We start from the raw sequence: 21,968 nt of genomic DNA, 5'->3' as shown, positions 1-21,968 counted from the left end.
TATTTATTTTAAATAAATACCCTTTTAAAAAATTATATTCCATAGCTACCTTTTGATTTTTATCCAAATATCTATTTATGGTCACTTCCTACCCTTATGACATAAAATACGCTTTGTTATTTTTCTCTCTCATTCTTTCAGATTTTTCTCCACCCTCTCTCTCTCTAGACTTGTCTTTCTCCATGAATACAACCATGATTCTCCACTGATTCATCTCCATTGTCGAATGAAATTTTCATTATCAGTGGCCTGGGGCTCTAAATCAATGTCGAAATCAAGTCCTAGAGAGAAAGATGGAGGTTCGAAATCTGCTATTGAAAGGTGAATTGGGGCTGACAATGAAAATTTAGCAGATTGTGCAATGTGCTTTAGTGAAGGGACCACCCTCGGCGAAGCCGGCCAATTCTACATCGTCACCGACTCTTCCGACGACAGCAGCAACCCTAAGCCGGGAATCCTCCGTCACGCTGTCATTCAAAAGGAGCCATTGTGGATCATTTTTTCAAAAAGCATGACCATTAGATTACATCAGGAGTAATCTTTGATGTAATTACTCAAAGATTACGCAAATACAGAAAAGGGTTGCCGGAGTAATTACATCAAATACAGGAATAATTTTTGCAAAAAGCATGACCATTACTCACTGTTAGGTATTTTTGAAAGGAATTTTTTGGGTAATTGGGGCAGACAATGGAGGTTCGAAATCTGCTATCGACGAGACGATATTAGGGTTATTCTTGAACAAAGACGACGGAGTTTAGGGCTGAGCAACTTGAAGAGTCCGTTACCTTTTTTCATTGTATTTCAATGTATCTCGTTGTATTTTATGTATTTCACTATATTCATCGTCTTTTTTTTCATTATATTTCAATGTATTCCGCTGTATTCTATGTATTTTATTGTATTCACTGTCTCGCTATATGCCATGAATGTATTCATATCTTTTAATTAATATAATTTATGTATTCAGATGTATTATATAATTTCTCTAAAAATTGCTATATTTTTGGGGTATTTTTCGGGAATCCTTTTTATAACTTGAAATACAAAATCTGTGTGTTATAATTGAGTTTGTTGAGTTATATTAGGAGTCTATTATGTTAATTGATTCACTTTCCGTTTAAAAACAATGTAATCCCCTATTTCACGCCGTGAATACAGTCGAATACAATAATCTATCCAGCTGTAATCTCATGTTTCACTCCATGAATACAGTCGAATACACTCAAATACATCAAATACATCTTATAACCACATAAAAGGTATCTATAATTCGTAATGTAGCAAATGGTATCTATAGATGGCTAATTACTACTAAAAGATAGTGTTTTATGAAAATTTCTCTATAATATACTACAATACCAATTCATTTGAGTATTCTCCTCCGAAACATACGCACGGGAAAATAACCATTTGTCAAGAAACTTTAAATGCCAAAGACCATTCTCAATTTTAAAATGTCAAAAAAAATAGCCATTATGCAGATGCCATCTTCTTTACATTTCAAATAATTTAATATGCTTGCAGCTAGTGAATAAAATCACATCAAAATATCTTACAATATTCTTCCTCAGCCTTGAAGAATAGACAAGAGTAGCACGTTCGCGGTCTCTAGTTGCATGTCCAATTCATGTTGTAGTATCTTAGCAAGTTTGTGTCTGATTTTCTTTTGGAAGTAGACACACAAGATTTACTTTTTTACCCTCTTCCTATCTTTATTTATAAATTATATTTCAGTTATCTCACAAGTTTCTTTTTTTCAAATATCATGACCTGTTGCTACAAGGAGCTTCTACAGATGTACCAACAAAAAAAAAAGTTCGGTGCTGCTATATATATCATTCAGATATCACAAACATGAAACTTTAAATTGTTAATAAGAGGCCAATAAGAACATACGCAGTAACCATTACAGCAGTGAGAACGAGGATCAAAGTCATCTCAATCATTTATCACTTACCTGTGGTACATTACTTGTGTGAGAGCTGGTCGAGGAAACTGCATCAACTCCTCAGAAATCTTAGTGGCCTGGCTTTCACTAACCTTTTTATCTACTTCAATGATTATCTCTTGGAGAAAGGGTGCAGACGCCAGCAATAACCTTACAAACAGCATTTCCACTCTTGAACCATGGAAGTAACATATTCTCAGAGCTAGAAGGTTATTGAATTCACCAATCCTACAGCCTTGTCCTTCCAAATGATTTACATCCACTTCCCCGGAGCCTTTCTTTATGTGACTCAACTATAAGTAGTATAAACGAAAATTAGAATGATTTGCACCTCTATACTTGGTGAAAGAATAACAACTCATGAATTCAACAACTCACCACAAGCACAAGCGACTTCAAATTAGGAGAACTTCTAAGAACGCATAACAATGAGCAAACTTGATCTTCGTCATTAAAATCGTAATCACAAAAGGCGAGGTCGTGCAAGTCATTGAGCCTTGTTGAGAGCAACCCTGCTACATTACCAGAGGACAAAAACTAGACAGCCAAAACAAAAACAAAAAATGAAGCCTCAGAAGAATGTTAATATACAAATATGTACGTCGTCAACTGAGCTATGCAAAGATACAAATTTCCATCTTACCTTGATGAAGTATCTGTCCAGAAGAAGTTTTCTAAGTTCAGGCCAGCTGCTGAGAAGTTTCATCAAGTTAATTGCTTCATGTTGTCCATTCTGTGGAACTTCGTCTCGTGATATAACTGCAAAATACTGCAGCTTCCGACAGTCCATAAAAGGACCCAGTTTAATCATTTCAATGTCACAGCGTACAACTTTAAAAGTTAAAAGTTCTGGGGCATATATATTTAAGTGAGCAAGCCCAATACACTTCTCAAACATCAGATTCTTAAGGTTTGGAACACAGAGGAAAGAAGTTGCAACATCTAACTGAAAGGTGACTCGATTTAGTGAAAGGCTTTTCAGCTTGTGGAACCCTCTAAAACTGCAAGGCGGCCTGAAAATGCAGTTTGAGAGATTCAAATGTTCTAGTTCTACACCGTACACAGAGGAAGGCAACTTATAAGGAGTATTGAGATATTCTAAACACCGAAGGGTGAGCTCCACAAGACCATTTCTTGACAAATATAGCATCCATAGATCAATAACTGAGTGCTCAGAAGGATGTATCATTGAAATATCAAGGAGAAATGTCTTAATAGGTCCATAATGCTGCAATAGAACTCTATTAATGATATCTATTGTGCCTAACTGCTTTCTCTTTATGCAGAAGTCCACAGAAATTATGAGCTTCGGGTTTGAAGCCCAAATATGTCTCCACTTACTGGACAAGACACTCATTCTTGTGGCATCCTCAAGAGTCATGTACTCCTGAACCTGATGTATGACATTAATAGGAAGATCTGTAAGTCTATCAAGTTTGTCCCTTCCATCTTCAAGTCCTTTATAGGTATCTGTCATCATGATTGTAAGTCCTGACCATTTGAACCAACAAACATAAGTGAAGGTTGCATAGAAAATGCTTCACACATGCTGCATATGCAAACCCAACTTTATATTCTAGTCAAGAAAGTAACAACATACTTTAAAAGGCTTGCAGAGATCAATCCAGATTCATGTCATTCTTAATAATCAGGTGGAATGAATCAATGTCAAAGGACAGCTCGTCAGGCAGGTTATATGAGCTGTTAAAAACCAATTCCCAATTGACCTTAGGATGGATTTCAAACAGTTATCACTCCCAAACATCCAATTTTTATAAAACTTATTCTACAAGTACAAAGTATGGCATGAACAGGTTACATATCGTAAGCTTCATAGATCACAGTGTTAGGATCAAAGATCACAGTGTTAGGATCAAAACCCCGGGATATTGTGCAATCTAACAACGCAGGCACACAACAATGGTAAATTAGAGCATAAAGAGAAACATGCCAAAGGAAATACAACGATTTACGTTGTTCGATCTACTAGACGTACGCTCATAGGTGGAGATGAACAGTTCACTAATCAAAACAGAATATAAAAGGAAGTACAACATAACCTCACAAAACTCACTAGTAAAGATGTTCCCTCAGGTGAGAGCTAACACTCTTATCTCACAAATTATTTCCCTAAACTAAAGTCTCTCAATATGAAAGGCTATAATGTGGATGCTACCAAGCGAGAAAGAAATTCCTCAATTCTATAGAAGCCTGTTGTCTTTTTACTGCAAGTAAAGGAAATCGCCAGTTATGATAGATCCATACTCTCCTCTAAGAAAAGGAAAATTCAATCATTGTAAGAAAATCAAACAGCAAAAAAAACCAAACATAGCAAGAAAATCAGGGACACAACTAAAACATAGGTCCTATAATTTCAACAAGAACTCTTGTGCTACACAAAATGACAAGAATAATGAGTATTTCCAACCAAAACCAGTTGCTATGGCTGAATTAGGGTATTAATGACTTTGATAGCAACAAGATAGCTCATTGTTCTCCTTGTTTCCCAACTAAAATTTTGATTTTCCTTGTTTCTCAACTAAGTGACTGCACATTATCTTTCAATTTTTCTCAACACATGTTACTTGGTCTCAATAAATATAGCGGTGTTTGACTGGATATAGAGTTTAATAAAAGAAAGCTTTTGACACACAAGCTAAATATGTATAACTTACCAAAAATACTCCTAAAATATTGTGGTCTTAAACTGTCATGTAACTTTTAAAGGAGAATGTCATTACTCATTAAGGGTAAAATGAGAATGCTAAAATTCAAAAAGTTCACATATAGAAAGGTATCAATCTCTTTTTAACAAACTAAAAAGAAAAGAATGCATATAAAATCGAACTGAAAGAGCAATAAATTATTTACTTATGCAGCATGTTAGCCTTGATTGTACGCATCCACAACCTTCGTATGCCATTTTTGCTTACATAATAAGGTTTGAATGTTTCTACGCTCTAGCATCTAATATAGAGTTTCCACGCACAGGAGACCCAACAGACAAATGGGTTTTAGTTTTGATTATATTATATCATAACTTGGCATTGGCAAAATAAAAGCATTATTTTTCTAGAAAATCTTGCACCATCCCTATTAAAGAAATCAATGACGACACAATGGAATTTGCCGCTTTTCCTGTAGCAGCCTCAAAAGGACATAGTTTTGTTTGCTATAACAAACGTCACTTTCCAAGAAAATGTTTTCTGTGCAAAAGTCATTTCTCTGGTGTTTGGTTAATAGAAAATGTTATGGGCGGAATTCAGTTTCTGTAGAACTATCTTAATTTTAGATTCATACCACTAGCTCTGGCTACCTGTTAGACGTTGTTATCAAACTTATACAAACGAAAAAAAATCATCACAACACTACTCTATTTGCTAATATCAGTATTAATCTTTAATATATATTCCCTTATTTCTTGAATTAATGGAAAAAGAGGGTTTTCGCTACACTCAATGGTTTACTACTCTCCATCCAATTTCAAGAAAAATGGGGACCAATGGTTTGACTGCTAAAATTCCAAGGGCTAAAATTCTGTTACCCTCTTATCTAATTTTCAAGAAAAATCGGGACCAATGGTTTAAGTTCCTCAGCTTTTGAAGACCTCCATGATCGGAATTTTGATATATCCATGCAAGAAATCAATTTCAGAAGCTCTTGGATTAAAGTACTAATTATATATGACTAAGAGTCGAGAGAACCAAAAATTCGTAACTGTAACATCACTTATCGAAAAAAACCAAGGAAAAAAATTAAAAGAAACCAACCTCAAGGCGGCGGTGAAAGCACCGGGGGAGAGAGAGAATTGGTTGATGGGGGCGAGGCGACAGAGAGAGGATTCCGGAGGAGCGGTGCTGGGTAGTGACTAGTGAGTACTGAGTAGTGACGAGCGAGAAAGAGAGAAGCGGGCATAAATAGTAAAGGTAATTGTGACTAAATTTCTCTCGTACCTTGTTTGGATTGTTAATTGTTTCGTAATGTAGAATTGGATTATATTGTATTATATTATTTAATGAATATAATATTTGAATAAATTGTGTCCTTTGTGGTTGTTTGATAATATCGCACAGCAATAATATGAAGAATAACTTGCAACATTACTAAGAGAAAAAAGATATATAGTAGAATTATTGTATAAAAAGTAGGATAAAGTATCAAATATGATTATTTAATAATAAGGAATGGCAAGATGAGAGGAAAAAGCAAGGTAAACCACCACACAAAATTTGTCGTTACATAACGATAGATTTAACGATACGATACAATAAATTAAAGTAACAATCAAAACAAATATTTTATTTTGAGTAATAATATGATACAATACAATAGGTAACAATCATCCAAATAAGTTGTTAGGCAGAAATGTTCCGGACACCCCTAGACTTGGAACCTTTTATTTAGTTCCCTCTTAAATTTCGTGTGGTCTTTAATACCCCCCTGAACTTGAAAATTTGATATCCTTGACCTTCCTAGATGTTGATGTGGCAAAGAGGTTGAATACACTCTTTTTAGGCGCATTAGAGAGAAGAAAAATCAAAAAATTAGCTTCCAAGTGGGGTATTTCTCCAATATTAATTGTCACATAATCAAATATAATAATTTATTTGTTTTCAATTATATTTCTCCTTGTTTCTTCTTAATATACATTGCATTTTTTTCCCCGATTGTATTTTTTTAAATACAATGAATATATGTTTCAATTATGTATTTCTTATCTTTATTTTTCTGATCCAAACCTACAAAAGTTAGTTGAAACTCCATTTATTTTAGCCAAAAAAAAAAAGATTTAGCCAAAGTAATGAAGTTCAAATGGTATATTTTCTATAAAAATTAAAAATTATTGTGTATTTTTATTTTCATGCAATGACTATTTATTTAAACTACGCATTTTTTTTTCAAGTCAAATTCGCAAATATTTGGTCGAATCTTTACTATTCTTAGCTAAAAAATTTATTTAGTCAATATATGGAGTTCCAACAATGTATTTTTTTTAGATACAATGATAATATGTTTTAACTATGTATTTGTGGCGACCCGATAAGTTATTTGAGTGCTAGCTTTAATTTTTGTTTTCTGAGACCTCTCATAACTACATTTGATGTTTCTTGATTTGTGTGCGTGATCCTTGTCGCTTTTCGGAAAGCGTTTATGTGAAAATTTAAAGAAATTAATTTTTTAACTACAAATGAGGCTAGAGTTGACCACGGTCAACATTTTGGACAAACGATTCCGGATCAGTATTTTGATGATTCCCATAGGTTTGTATAATATTTTTGGACTTGTACTCACGTTTGGTTGGGGGTCCGGGGTGACCCTAACGCGTTTCAGCGCATTATGTGTGAAATTGTGAAAAATGAGTTTAGGTTGAAAATTCTTGAGTTGTGATGATCGATTCTTGTTATATGATGTTATTTTTATGATTTGAGATAGCGAGCAAGTTCATTTTGGAGCCCGAGGGGCTCGGGTGAGTTTTGTGTGAGTTTCAGGTGAGTTTGGTTGGTTTAGGATTGCTGGTGCAAAACTGCTGGTGCTTCAGGTCTGCAGATCTCGCATTTGCAAGATTGCTTCACATTTACGAGCCCGCTTTTACGATCAAATGATTGCATTTGCAATAAAGGGCTGGACTAGGAGACTCGCAAATCCGAAGTAATGTTCGCTTTTGCGAAGGAGGCACAGTAGCATTTGCGAACTTATTGCTCGCACTTGCGACCACTAGGCATTTAGGACAGCTTCGCAAATGCGAATAAGTTATCCGCATTTGCGAAGAAGGGCTTCTCGCATTTGCGATAAAAATATCGCATTTGCGACTTCTGTGCATTTGATGCACTAATCGCATTTGCGATCCGTGTGTCGCATTTGTGAACAAACGTTCACAAATGTGACACCTGCAGCTGGGTAAAAGATGGAGAAAACGGGACTTAGCTCATTTTATACAATTTCTCAACCCCAAACACTCTAAAGGCGATTTTTGAAGAACTTTTCTTCCCAAATTCATTGGTAAGCAACTCTAATTCATTTTCTATCAATTTACCATTACATCTCATGAGCTTTTAACATCAAATTATTGAATTTCATGCTAGAAATTAGGGATTTTGGGTAGAAATTAGAAATTTTATAAAATTGAGATTTAGACCTCAAATTGAGGTCGGATTTCAAAACAAATTACATAATTGGGCTCGGGGGTGAATGGGTAATCAGGTTTTGGTCTGAATCTCGAATTTCGACCAAGCGAGCCTGGGGTTGTCTTTTGTCGACTCTTTAAAAAATGATCAAAATTCAGAATTCATAGCCGAAATGGGATTATTTTATTAGAATTCAGAGTCGCCACATGGGATAATTTATGGTGTCCCAAGTCACCGGTTTATTTTAAATCCCAAATCGAGGAAATTGACTCTATTTAAAGTCTGCGAAAACCAGAAGACCGGGTAAGGAATTCTGTTAACCCGGGAGAAGGTGTTAGGCACTCCCGGATTCCGTGGTTTTAGCACGGTCGCTTTAATCATACCTGGCTATAATTTATTTTAATTACTTATTTTTAAACCTATGTGCATTTACCCATTTAAACGCTTTTAATTGCTTGATTATTCGTAATTTTGGAATTATCTTAAAACGAGTCACGCGTATGTGTACTCATTTCATTCGGCGTGTCAAGAATCATGTCAGGCGTACGTGTACACAATTAATCACGCTTTTGTTAATTAAGATTGTTGCGTCCAAAGTTGCGCGAACGCATACTTTGATTTATTTTTGGGAATCGTAACTGTGTCACGCGAACGTGTACACAATCACGATAGTAGATTAAAAGCCGCGCCTAAAAGCATTTCTACGATTGTTCATGAGCCATTTCTCCCTAAGTTTGAGATTACTGTGAAAGTAAAGAATTGACAGATATGGAGTTACTGGAAGTCAAGATATTTTAGCTAATTAGAGTAGTGACAAATTATCCACATGTTAAAGGTGTTTATAACTCACTACTCTATCTTTGAAATTATGAGGCATTTAACTATTATGGATGAGCGGGCTAATTCTTAATCTACTGATTGAAATCATTGGGCCTGGCAAATTAACTTGTTGGGACCATGTGCCATTTGTTAAAATTAATTCCCTTAAACCCAAACATATGGTCAGCCAAAAACCAATGCCCAAAATTCCCATGACCCATTAACAAACCAACAATTCTTGGAAATTCAATCACTGAATCAACGAAAAAGGGGACAACACAAATGGCATACAGTGTTCTTTGGGAATGAACTAATCAATTCATTAATCATGTGACAAGGCTAACGAAACTAGCAACAGTAATAAATTTTAAAGTACATGAAGCACAACGTAAATTAATAAAGAGATGAATTGAAATTGAACCTTTATTATGAAATATATTCCCCAATGTGTACAACAAGAAATAGAGCTTCAAAAATCTCCAAATGAGCTTATCAATCAGAATCTTGGACTGGAATCGACGACCTCGAACAGGCTCAACTCGAACTCGCTCCGAAAATTCTCAAATGAGCTTCTCGATTTTTAGAGATGGTAGGCTGATTTTTAGGACTGTTTGTAGCCGTACTTTGTGGAATTCATGGCTGTTTTCTGATTGAAGACAAAGGATATTTGGACTGATGGATGAAGAAACAAGAACAAAAAAGAAACAAAGGAGATTGGGTCGCCGGAGAATAATCACATACCCGGTCAGATCGAGGCCAAGATTTTCGGCCAGACCATAGTTGAAAACGGCAGTAGCGGTGAGGAGATGAAAAGCTCTTGCTCGTTTTTTGGTCTCTAACTCTTTGTGTGTGTGTCCTTTTATTTAATCTTAGAGAAAGAAGATCATTCCATTATATGTTTTTTTTTTTGCATAGAAATCCCCCAACTCTGTTTTTCTATCCGTCTCTTTCTGTTATCTTTGTTCCCCCCTCTCATTGTGTTCTTTTAATTGTGTGTGTGTGTGTTTATTCTTCAGTTGAAGAAGATGAAATCAGAATGGGAGGGGGAGGGCACTCGTTCTCTCAAAGTGAAAGAGATCCAATTTTTTTCGTTCCTCTCTTTCTCTCATTTTTTGGACTCTCAGAATGCCCCCTCTAGTGTGTTGTGTGTTGTATATAAAAGAAAAATAAAAAAAAGTCCCTCCCCAAGAAAAACGTGACCAACTCCCTCAATCTACTGGAATTGAAGGAATTTTAATATTAGTGGAAGGAATCCTTTTTTTGGTTAGAAGAAAGAGAGGATCCTAGGTGCCAACCCTATGTGTTATCCCGTGAGAGTAAGTATGGTGGGGAATGGATTCAAATTAGTTATGCAAGGTGGGGATTTTCCATTGGTTCTCAATTTTTCTTTTTGATTTTCTCTTAAAGGATAACAAATCAATAAATAAAATAGAATCTATTCCTACTAAATTAAAAATAGCTAGGTAAAAGTATTACATACTCAATATTCATTTATGAAAGCCTCTAACTTAAAAAATTGCACTAACTAAATAAAACTATGTTTTTTAAAAACTTTTCTTTCTTTGTAAATGAAAAATAAAATTAGTACTCTAAAAATGTATCCAAAATAAACCTATAAAAAGGTGAAATAAACTAAAATATTAAAATTAAACTTGAAATCTATTTAAATACTAAAAAGTGAGTGGAAAAACCAAACATGGCCAAAAAATAGGTGCTCACAGCTGCCCCTCTTTGCTTGAAAACATGAAGAGTTTTCAGGCAAAGACAAAGTAAGCCGTCTGACTAATTTTTGACCATATCGTTATTCAGAAGAGGAAGAAAACAAAAGATAAATGTGCAATCGAGTCCTGGTTTTGGACAGCCTACATATGCCGAGTTATAAGGGAATCAGGCCGCGTGTAGTTCAAGAAGAATGATGGAGTGATGAGTTCGAGAGTTGAGCGAGGTTCTATTGAGGCTCAAGTCCGTGGTCCTGTTATTACATCAAAATCAAAATGAAAAAGACTAATTAACCCTATCAGCTACGAGTTACAAGATTTCTATCTATGAGTCTTCTGAAGCTTGATCTTGAGTCTTGGTTGGTACTTCATGCGGACTCTGATCTGAATCTTGATGCGTGTTAGCTGCAGGTGTTAGTTCATTCTTCCACGGCTTCTTCGGATCAAGACCGGACATGCAGTGCTCGTGACTTCAGCCATGTCTTAAGCAGTTCACATCTTTCATCTGCTTCTGCATTTGGATTCACTTCCCTCTTTTTTTCTTTTTCCTTTTTTTTTCTTGGATTGTGACTTCTTTATTGGTCATCTCAAACCCCCGTGCCTCGAGGTAAAAACCTTATTCTTCAGGCAACTCGTGCTACTTCCGATTTGAAACTTGAAATGAATTCCCTCATTCTCCAGGTGGGTGCCTGCTACTACAGCAAAACTGACAAAACAAAAGAAACATTTCTGCCCCAGTTTGCACTAGGAAGATTTGTCAGTTGTTAGCAGAACTATAAATCACCTACGCTGTTGATGAAAGATGCAATGATGAGAGTAAAATTAAAGACTCGACTAGGATGTGCATCTCCTAGGGAAGAAACTTGAATAACCCAAACTAGGAAGTGTGTCTCCTAGATTTGAGATTGAGCTTGCGGAAAACTATAAACTAAGCGTGACTAAAGTAAAACTGACCCTATTCTCCAGGGAGGACCCCTGATTTCAAGAAAACTAAAGATTGGTAACCTAAGAAAACTAAAAGTTGACCCCTTTTTTTTTTAAAATCCAAACTTCCCTTTTTTTAAATTATCCTAGGAGAAAATTCATCAGACTAGGACTTTTTGTTATCTTAGGAGAAAGATTCATCGGACAAAGATGTTTATCTTAGAAGAAAATTCATCAGACTAGGTTTTCTATCTTAGGAGAAAAATTCATCAGACTAAGATTTTGACCCTAGAAGGGTTATCAGACTAGGTCCTTTTTTTTGTTATTTTAGGAGAAAGGTTCATCAGACTAAGATTTCTATCCTAGGAGAAAATTCATCAGACTAGGTCCTTTTTTTTTGTTATCTTAGGAGAAAGATTCATCAGACTAAGATTTCTATCCTAGGAGAAAATTCATCAGACTAGGTTTTCTATCTTAGGAGAAAAATTCATCAGACTAACATTTTTATCCTTGGAGAAAGTTCATCAGACTAGGTCCCTTTTTTTGTTATCTTAGGAGAAAGATTCATCAGACTAAGATTTCTACCTAGGAGAAAATTCATCAGACTAGGTTTTCTATCTTAGGAGAAAAATTCATCAGACTAAGATTTTTATCCTAGGAGAAAGAATGTGAGTGCAATGGCAACATTTTATCCACATTAGCAAGACAAATAAAGGCAAAGATTTGAGAAACTTCCCTTTGTCGGCTCTTCTCTTCTCTTCTTTTTCTTTCTTTTCTTCTTTTTTTATTTTTCTTTCTTTTTCTCTCTTTTTTTTTTGAACCACTTTCCTTGCACTGCTTTGTTCCTGTTTCAAACAAAGAAAACTTTGTCAGTTTTACAAGGTGGTGGTTGGTTTGTGGCCTTGATCTTTGGCAGCTTGGCTGTGTGCACATTCGCTTTCAGAAAACTAACTGTATTGGTAATTGGCTGCACTGATGGAAGACTCTGTTGCTTTCAAAGGGGCCTTTACTTTCTGTATCAATCCTAATTTTTTGCTCCCAATGCCATTGGTATTTGGTGGCTCAATCAGCCTTATCCCAACTGGAGATCTTTGCTCAGGTGACATTTTCTGATATCTTCAATGACTTCCTGCTTTTGAGCAATTTGTCTGTCAGAGAGAATCACAAGTTATCTTTGCTTGCGCCAAGTAGGCTGACAAGAGTCTTTTGGGGGGAAGCCTTTGCATGAATCCTCAAGTCATGTTGATTTTAACACCTGAGTATGCTGGGCAAATTTACTCTGTGCAATTGAAAAGCTTGTAGCAGATTTTGAAATCCTTTCTTTCTTGTTTTGACAAGGACTGACTCAGAGTGAAGGACACAATGATGCAAAGAAATAAGTGTTAACAACAAATGCCCCTATCGGAAGGACGGAAGGAAGAGTTGTTTTTTCTTCTTTTTTTTTCTCTTTTTTTTCCAATAACTAGCCTTAATGATCATGACATGCATTTTGGACTCAACGGCCTGATCTATCAAACTAATCCAATCTTCCCTTTTACCATTCTTATGATCTTTGAAGTCGGGCTTGTTCGTGCCGATCCTTTGCATCGACTTCATGACTCACTTTCGACTAGTTGTGCCTCGAGGAATTTTCACCGATAAGTCTCTCTCATTTATTCGTCTCTGCTTGCCGTCGTCTTACAGTGCCCGTGAGGGTTTTCACTAGTAAAACTCTCTCATTTTTCTTCTTTATTCTTCTTTTTCTTTTGCTTTCTTGTGTGAGCAACTGACAATGTTCTATGTCGTGTGACAACTGTTGTTCATTGCATGCATCTCTTGGCATTCTTGAAGGTTGATCGGGAGGTCTTTATTTGGAAGGCTTTTGGATAAGGTTGGAAATGAGGGTTGGCATGAAGGCTCAAAGTAGACTCAAAATGAAGGGTTGTAGACTTACAATTCTTGGAATCGACTCTTTCAAAAGTGAAATAAAATCTTTGCCCCAATTTCAGATACTGGATTTTTTTTTGAATTCTTATTTGGTTAGACCGAACCGTGTAAGGCTGCCTACGTATCCCCTTTTTTTAAGGAATCAGGTCGAACGTAGTTTAAACATCTAACCTAACTATTTTTTTCATCTTTCTTTCTTTTTCTTTGTCTTTTTTTTTTCTTTTATCTTTTTTTTTTGTTGTTTTCAAAACAAGTTGCCCCAGCTTCTATTTTCTGGGGGTATGGACCTTTGACAATTCTTTTTTTCTTCATTTTTTTCACTTGAACTTTCTAAAATTGCCCCAGTTTGTACTTTTGGACATGGACTTTTCTTTTCTTTTTCTTTTTCTTTTTCTTTTTCTTTTTTTTTTTTGTTTTTTTGTCTCTTGACTCTAAACTTGATTCCAAAAGAGGGTGTTCAAAGAAAATAACACAGGCTCAAAAGGGGTAGTGAAGGATATAAAGTGTTTGGATAGCAGAAAAAGGGTCTTCTAGCCTCGAGAATGCCAATCATGTTATCTTTTCGCGATCACAGCATTGACGAACATGTCTGTCTTCTGGGTGTGTCATGGTCACAAGACACTTTCCATCCCTTAATGTCAAACTTTCCAACAAACTTCAATTGATTCTTCCTCAAACCCGATCTTCACAATGATTTCGAAGGTAAAGATCTTTAACTTCCACGGGTACGACTATTCTAGTTCCACTTAAATTTTACTCGGGCTTAATTCCAAGGTATTTCAACTCTTTTTCATCCTCAAAAGTGTCTTTTTCTCAGTTAACCAAGCTTAAATAAATTTTCTAAGATCTGGCTAAAAATGCATATCATGTCACTAGAACTAGCGGCAAAAGAACTAAACATGGAATGACACAAAAGAACAAACTAAATTTCATTGAGTAAAGGATGGAAGGGTTTGACAATAAGAAAAACAACCTAAAATCCGAACTTCAACCTTGAAATAACCAGACACTGAAAATAGCAACAGAACAAACAGGCAAGACTCACACAGACAAAATAAAGGGATAGAAGAGTTTGACTCAATAAAACAAATAAAATCTGGATCACAACCTTGAAATAACCCAGATAACAGAAAAAACATCAAAACAAGCTACCAAGATTCCTTCCTAGTGAGGAGAGAATGACTTTTCAATTGCTAAGCTTGATATTTAGCCACAAATTTGCTCATCAGAATCACCATGGCCTTCTCCAATTTCAGTCAACAAGTTCCCTAGAGGATCCTCATACTCCATGTCACCAGGCATCATCCCCACAAAATGTGCATCATCATGTGCAGGTAAAGGATTCTGCGTGATATTCTGGGTGTCATTGTCTTGGATCACAATTAGTTTTTCCTGGATCATCCTTTCTATTTATCTTTTCAAATCCCGACAACTTTCAACATTGTGCCCCTAGGCATTGGAATGATATTCACACCTTTTAGATGGGTCAAAACTTCTTGCACGTGGGTCCACATGATTTGGAGGAATGGGTGCAATCATGTCATAATGCTTTAACTTCTCAAATAAGCTTTCATAAGACTCTCCTATTGGTGTAAAATTATCTTTCAACCTTTGTTCCCTTCTATACCCCTGGCTTGGATGTGGGTTATAGGGCACTTGAAAATTTTGTAGAGGCTGGTGGAGATTTTGCAGTGCTGGTGCTCGCCTTCTGGGGTGTCTTGGTATCTGGACAACATACTGGGGTGGAGCAACAGAGTACTGTGGGTTCTGAGGTGGATAGTAGTGCTCAAGAGAATCATCAAAAAACAGACGAGGCTGGTCATACCTTCGAGATGTTCTCCTAGGACCTCTTCTCAACCCTGATGTCATCATGATTTCTTCAACCTTCTCATTCGTGTCACTGAAATTACCAGATTCAATTTGGACAGACTGAGTTGCAGCTCTGAGAGCTGCTTGACTTATAATTCTGCCTATCTTAAGGCCAATCTCTACCATTTCTCCCATTTTGATTGCTTTCGAGAAGGATTTGCCAACTGCGGAAATCATATTTTGAAAGTAATCTAGCTCTTGCGCCTGAAGGAATACAGTGATTAGCTCGTGGTCATCCATAGGTGGCTTAACTCTAGCCGCTTGCTCTCTCCATTTAATGACATATTCCCTGAAACTTTCAGTTGGTTTCTTCTTCAGGTTTAAAAGGGAATTGCGGTCTGGTGCGGTGTCGATGTTGTATTGGAACTGTTTGACAAAGGCTCGGGCCATGTCATCCCAGACATGCCAGTGAGAGGTGTTTTGATCCATAAATCATTCGGAGGCTACTCCCTTAAGGCTTTCCCCAAAATAAGCTATTAGCAATTCTTCATTTCTTCCTGCACCTCTTAGCTGACTGCAATACCTTTTCAGGTGGGCTATTGGGTCTCCATGTCCATCATACCTTTCAAATTTGGGGATCTTGAAACCAAGTGGCAAACGAGCATCGGGGAACATACATAGATCCTTGAAGGCAATACTCTTCTGACCTGCTAACCCTTGCATGTTTTTCAACTGTTGTTCTAAGCTTTTTAGTCTTTGGGTCATTTCTTCCAATGCCATCTTTCGGGCAAGCTTCTCAATGTTTGCAGGAAGATCAAACAAGTACGAGTGGTACTCAGGAGAGTGGTACTGCTCTTGCTGGGTAGCAAATTGTGACTCATGAGTTTTCTTCTGCACCACCGTCGATTGTGGGATGGTGAAGACGGGCATAACAATAGTAGTTGTCTGATTGGTTGTCAATGGCAAACTTTGGGAGCGCACAACAGAAGTTCCAACTGTAGTCGTACAGTTGGGATAATGACTGAACCCAAGTGGATAGGATTGATCAGACAATGAGACTGGCATGACAGTAGTCGAGATGGGTGTGAACTCTGGGAAACCATGAGAAGAAAAGGGTGGTCCTTGGCCATTGGCCCATGCTTGACACATTTCAATCATTTGCTGCTCTAGTACCCTATTTTCCTCAACCACAGTAGACTTTGGCATTTTTCCCTTGGATCTTGTGAATTATGGATGTGTTGTCAGCTTACCACAAATCCTACGTTCGATTAAAGTATTAAAATTATAAAATACTTTAGAATGATATTTGTATCAGTATAAACTAAATACTTTATATTGGATGTTTTTTGCTTTTCAAAATAATTATTGATGAAATATTTTTAAATAATCAGACCAAGAAATATGTTAGACCGCATGAAAATATGAAAAGAAAAAGTCTCTCAGAGATAGAGTGATGAGAAATACTATAGCTTTTGATAAAGTATATTAATATTATGCAGGTTTTCTCGCCAAAAAAAGGGTAACCCTTTGAAGTATATCTAAAGTGATTTTGACAAAAAATAGGCAGAAAATGTGTTCAAGAATACACTCATGGGCACTGGCTACAATGTTGTATCAACCAAAATCAATGTTCATCAAGTTGGATAGCAGATAATAAGATTTCAGTGATATTGCAAGAATAAATCAAGATTTGCATACAAAATGCAATAATGTAGAAGGATCTGATTGCAATAGGTGCTATGTATCATACCTATGTACAGTGAGTTTTTCAGCAGATTTTAAATAAACTGTGCTTCTATTCAAAAAGAAACAGCAATGTATATACATAACAACAATATTCTGATTATGATAATATACAAGAGCATTATGATTTATGTGGTTCTAACTGTTTGATGCACTATTTGCGATGCCCTGACGATGCCATAAGTATTCCAACAGCTACTACAAACATAAATAGCATGCCTATTAGGAGCGTATATGTTTTTCTGGATGATCTTCGATACTCTCCAAACAATATTACCCCCCAAAAGGTGCTCACGAGGGGAAGCGCCTGTAATTAGTAATTACAGCAACATTTCAAATAACTTAGCATACTTGCAGCTAGTGAATAAATTCACATCAAAGTATATCTAATAGCATTCTTCATCAACCTTGATGAGGGATGGTTGATTTTGATTAATTGTTCAAGTACTTGAATTTGAATATAAACTACTAACCTGGACAGCATCTGCAGCTGCGTATCCAGCTGCTTGACCTCCCATGAATTGGAGACCATTTCCAAAACCACACAAAAGTCCTGCCAAAAGAGCCCAACCTCTACCATTCCAGTCATTAAGATAAGCCTTAAGAGACGACTTGGGTGCATTTAGAACAGGGCGGTATAAGAAGATGAGGTTTAGAATCATGGCAATGACAAAGCAAGAGATTGAGAAGTAGAAGAATGCTGTATAGACACTTAAGTGTGGAACTCCAGCTTTTAGAGTATGCCACTGATCATTTGTGGCAAGGTTGAATGCTGGTGAGAAGAGAGAAAAGCAAACTCCAGCAAAGAATGTCAGCGACAAACCAATGAAAGTGCTCTTCCCAAATATCTGCATGCAAACGCAAGAATGTGACAAACATGGAATGCGCTTTTCCCTTCAGCCTACAAGCAAATCTGACATCTTCCACTACATTGTCTTGACATTATTACAACAATATATTTTACATTTTAAACATAAACCAAGAAAAATTTTCAAGGGAGCAGTTAATATTGAAGCGACAATAAAATTGATAAGAGAAGTAATTCAAGAAGAATTGCCAACCTTGATCGCTCTTCTCTTCTCAAGATCAATAAGGAAAAGTGCAGTCCCAAATTTTGCCTTCTCTGTGGAAGAAACTCCCTTTTCCACATCTATTGCACTAACTGTGGAATTTTTAGTATTCCCAAATTAATTCTTTTCAAAAAAACGTATAAAGCTATGGATCTAAAAGATAGTAAAGAAATGAAACTTCGGTTTTCAGCTTATAATACCTCTCTGTGTAATTGTTTGTTTGGACTCCATAATACTGTTAGCCCTGCCAAAGGTTCAACTAAAATCAACATCAATTTCCAGAGATAATGGTGAAATACTTATATACAATGTGGGATATGACATCCTTATCAGAGTTTCTGTATATCCTGCACTCTTAAGCTTCTGATTACTAGAGGAAAATAAGTAGATATGTTAAGTGGAAATATGCATAAGAGAAGTAGAATAAACATGTCGGTGAGATTGTTGGCTAATAGAAATATGCAGGATCTTGGTATTTTTCAACATCTTTTTCCAGTAAAGTGCACCCTACCTCTACACCAAGTCCAGCAGAAATAGGAGATAAAAGAAAATATGGCCAACCTATATGCTTAAGTCTTATAAATGACAGTACTCTTCTTCTAGGCATATAGACATTATCAACACTGTCATGATATAAACCTCAGGAAAAAATACCGCCGTCCTTCATGTACTTTTTCATGAATAAAAATAAGAAATGTCATTCCATATTTTGCAAAAAAGTGAAAATAATGCGTTAAGAATAATTAAGTATTGCATATGTCCTCATACTGATGCATACCGAATCCCATCTTTAGAGTCATTTGAATAACTATCGAGCTTTGCTTTGTTATCAGCTGCATTGGATGCATGAACAGCAGAGCCTAAACAAACAGCAATCAAGAAGCATCCAACCCCAGGAAAAAGAATCTCCGCTTTGTTAATTTTGTCATCAAGGTAGTAATTCAAGGTTGTTCCTGTCATAAACAAAGCAAGAGAGCCAAATTTAAACAAATTATGATACTACCAATTCCTTTGCCATAGAGAAAATCAGTCAATAGTTCATTTCAACTGAGTAATGAACCACTGAAGTTAAATGTTACCTATAACAACAGTAATGCTTGAGGAGACGACCTCCGTAACTGATAAACCAACAAAAGCCCAAGCATATTGAGTTGTAAGGTTTCCAATGCTGAGGACCACCCCTCCAACCATTGCAAACACTACACTGGGCCAATTCTCCTGCACCATTTGTCCACAAACATGACTTTGGAATAAGTTCCAAAATGCTTATTATTGTGCAGTTCAACAATTAACAACAATACATGTGATCAATCTGGTCTTGATAAAAGCATGCACTAAAACCTTAAAATGTAGCTAGTAATGATGACTGCTACAGTCTTCAAGCACTCTTTAGCAGAAAAATATTTGGTTCTAGTAGCACAAAGTCTTCAATGTTTCAGTCAGATCTCTTGGCAGTGAAAGTTAAAGCAAGAAAAATAGAAGAAACTAACACAGATGCCAATCGAACTCCAGGTTAAAGGGGGACAACATCCCAGAGAAACCAATGTTACTGAACATAATGTCACTCTTTTTTTGGTCAAAATGTAAAATTTTATTTAACCAAATAACAATATATACACCACCAGCTCATTGGACTCTAGAGACATGTAATAACCAAAATGTTGCTTCTGCATCCTCCTATGTTCATTGTCCACTATTTATCCTCTTACCTTTTAGGAAGAGCAGAGATTAAGTAGTCTAATACAATGAAGGATTCTACTAGCAAGGATAGTTATTCAATCTCTCCAAACTATTTAATCACAGTCCTGTACGCTTGTTATAATCGCCACGTTCTCAAGTTGCAGATTTTGCAACATCCTTCTTGTACATAACTATGCAGAAGTTATGCAACATAGAAAATTCCTACATAAGTTCCAAATGATATAATTAGAGTGTTAATTTTCCAATCCAAGACTTCCAGGAAATGTGTCACATATAAAATCACGTTCACTCAAAAAGATTACTTAGTATTCATAGTATTACAGCAATGGAAAACCAACGAAACCAGAACTAATATATACCACCACCTTTAATGTGAAAATAAACACTCTGACCTAACAGGACTGATTGGTTCCACAAGGTCTATACTAAAGTAAATTTTAGTTTTATTAAAAACTCTAACTAGTCCAAACTCCAACGCAATTGTCTAGTGATAATATAAAAAAAGTTCATGATTTGGTGGTTTATTTATTGTATACTATTAATCATTTCAAATCTGAAATCTGGATTCACCACTGCTCATACACATACAAAGTTCTTGACTGCGAAAGGCACCAACCTGGGAGAGTTGTGGAAGGAAATTCGGCTTTTCCAATGTGCCTGTCCCAATCTCACCAAAGGTAAAAGCAATTATAACAGCAGCCAGCAGATTGGTGAAAGTATAATCAAGGTAAGTGTGTTGAGGAAATCTCCCTCTTCTTTCAAGTAAAGTTAGTAAAGCTGGCCATGTCCCTAAGAAGAACAAAGACAATAACATGCAAACAATAGCCCCTCCTTTGCTCTCCACCACATACATCTTCAAACCACTGGATAAAACCCTTTCCGGTGAAAGTGCTATCAAATTGGAAATGCTCCAAAAATCCTACATAAAACAGAATATTAAGATTCAATTTTGATCATTGAACAGATTAATTAAATGTAATCCCTTATTCATTGCTGTAAAATGGGAAATCTGCAGATCGATTCCTTTCTTTTTTAAAACCAAAAACTAAAGGAAGAATTCAGAAAGGAAGTCAACAACAATCTGAGAAAACAATCAACAATAAACACATAAAAATACAAGGATTTCAGTTCACCAACTATTTCTTTGGTTCTCAAAACATGGATACTCATCATGTTCAGAAGTCAACAGGTGTGAAGAATCAGTTAACAAAACAACGAAAACAAAAGGCAACAGAACAGAGTACTGTGTATTAAGAAATTTACTTCAACTTACTTACAAACAAAAGGGTAAAAGCAACCAAGAAAGGAAAAGACAGAAAATGTACCTACTGTTTGAGACCCCACAAAAAAGCAATCGCTCAAAGCCAAACTTCTTCACCAGAAATGAAGAAAAAGATGACTAAAAAGGAATAGCAAAAAGGGATATAAATATTTGGCTATGATGGAAGAAGAAAGGAAGTGAAGTGGGGTTTGAATAAGGAAGTTATTCACTAAATAATAGGAGTAACTGTTGGTACGTGCAGATACGGACATAAAGAAATCCATTTTCTGGATTCGGCATCAACACGGAATCCAGTTTGACCATTAATGATATTTCATATTTATAATATACATATTTATAATTTATATTATAAATATTACTAATAATGAAAGTTGTTACTCTATTATTTTCTGACAATGGCTAAATTATCAGTATTCTAATATTGAACTTAAATAGGTAGTATTTAATATATTGAAGAAACATTTCAAATTTAAACCTTTTCTCACAAATACAAGTCCGAATGTTTTCAACTTCAGTTTCAATTTTCTTTTTTCCGCTACAACCAAATGTCGTGGAAACGCAAAGTTAATCTAACGGTTCAATTTTTCCTCAGCAGCTTTTGACTTCGAGGACGCTCGCGTAAACAAAATAAAGGAAAAAGACATTTTGGTGTGTGTCAATTGCATGGCGACAAATTGATGTCACTTCCTACCAAAGTCTATTACACAGTATGATTGTTTAGTTTGGTTTTGTTCGAGAGATCTTTTTAGTTCATTACACTTTTCTATAAAAAGCTCCAATATTTTAAATTTATCCTTGATGATACTCTATTATAATAATGATCTTGGCATATTAAAAATCACAAGTTTCAAAAATTATTTTCGACATATTATACATTAAAAAATTGCCAAAATTCTTATT

General features: G+C 35.8%; 2 protein-coding genes across 4 annotated transcripts; both read right to left on the bottom strand.

Annotated features, from left to right (window-relative positions):
- Positions 1-1,801: 1,801 nt before the first annotated feature.
- On the bottom strand, positions 1,802-5,887 carry LOC109242516 (F-box/FBD/LRR-repeat protein At1g13570-like). 2 transcript variants are annotated; one of them, XM_019409366.1, is made up of 5 exons: positions 5,722-5,883; positions 3,293-3,442; positions 2,595-2,710; positions 2,330-2,488; positions 1,802-2,244 (listed from the first exon to the last, which is right to left on the bottom strand). In XM_019409366.1, the coding sequence occupies exons 2-5, from the start codon at positions 3,429-3,431 to the stop codon at positions 1,957-1,959; spliced, it is 702 nt and encodes a 233-aa protein (XP_019264911.1). In that variant the 5' UTR covers positions 3,432-3,442; positions 5,722-5,883; the 3' UTR covers positions 1,802-1,956. The 2 variants fall into 2 exon arrangements, with proteins under 2 accessions (XP_019264911.1, XP_019264910.1); XM_019409365.1 differs by having other exon boundaries at positions 2,595-3,442; positions 5,722-5,887.
- An 11,082-nt stretch (positions 5,888-16,969) lies between these two features.
- Positions 16,970-21,286, bottom strand: LOC109242515 (ureide permease 1-like). 2 transcript variants are annotated; one of them, XM_019409364.1, is made up of 8 exons: positions 21,112-21,286; positions 20,403-20,705; positions 19,165-19,303; positions 18,864-19,038; positions 18,286-18,329; positions 18,077-18,177; positions 17,489-17,863; positions 16,970-17,322 (listed from the first exon to the last, which is right to left on the bottom strand). In XM_019409364.1, exons 2-8 carry the CDS (start codon positions 20,637-20,639, stop codon positions 17,170-17,172), a joined length of 1,224 nt encoding a protein of 407 aa, XP_019264909.1. In that variant the 5' UTR covers positions 20,640-20,705; positions 21,112-21,286; the 3' UTR covers positions 16,970-17,169. The 2 variants fall into 2 exon arrangements, with proteins under 2 accessions (XP_019264909.1, XP_019264908.1); XM_019409363.1 differs by lacking the exon at positions 21,112-21,286 and adding an exon at positions 20,924-21,041.
- Between the last annotated feature and the right edge of the window lie 682 nt (positions 21,287-21,968).

The sequence above is a fragment of the Nicotiana attenuata genome, unplaced genomic scaffold (assembly GCF_001879085.1).
Source record: "Nicotiana attenuata strain UT unplaced genomic scaffold, NIATTr2, whole genome shotgun sequence".
NCBI classification, from domain to species: Eukaryota; Viridiplantae; Streptophyta; class Magnoliopsida; order Solanales; family Solanaceae; genus Nicotiana; species Nicotiana attenuata.
This window is presented reverse-complemented; position numbering and strand designations above follow the sequence as displayed.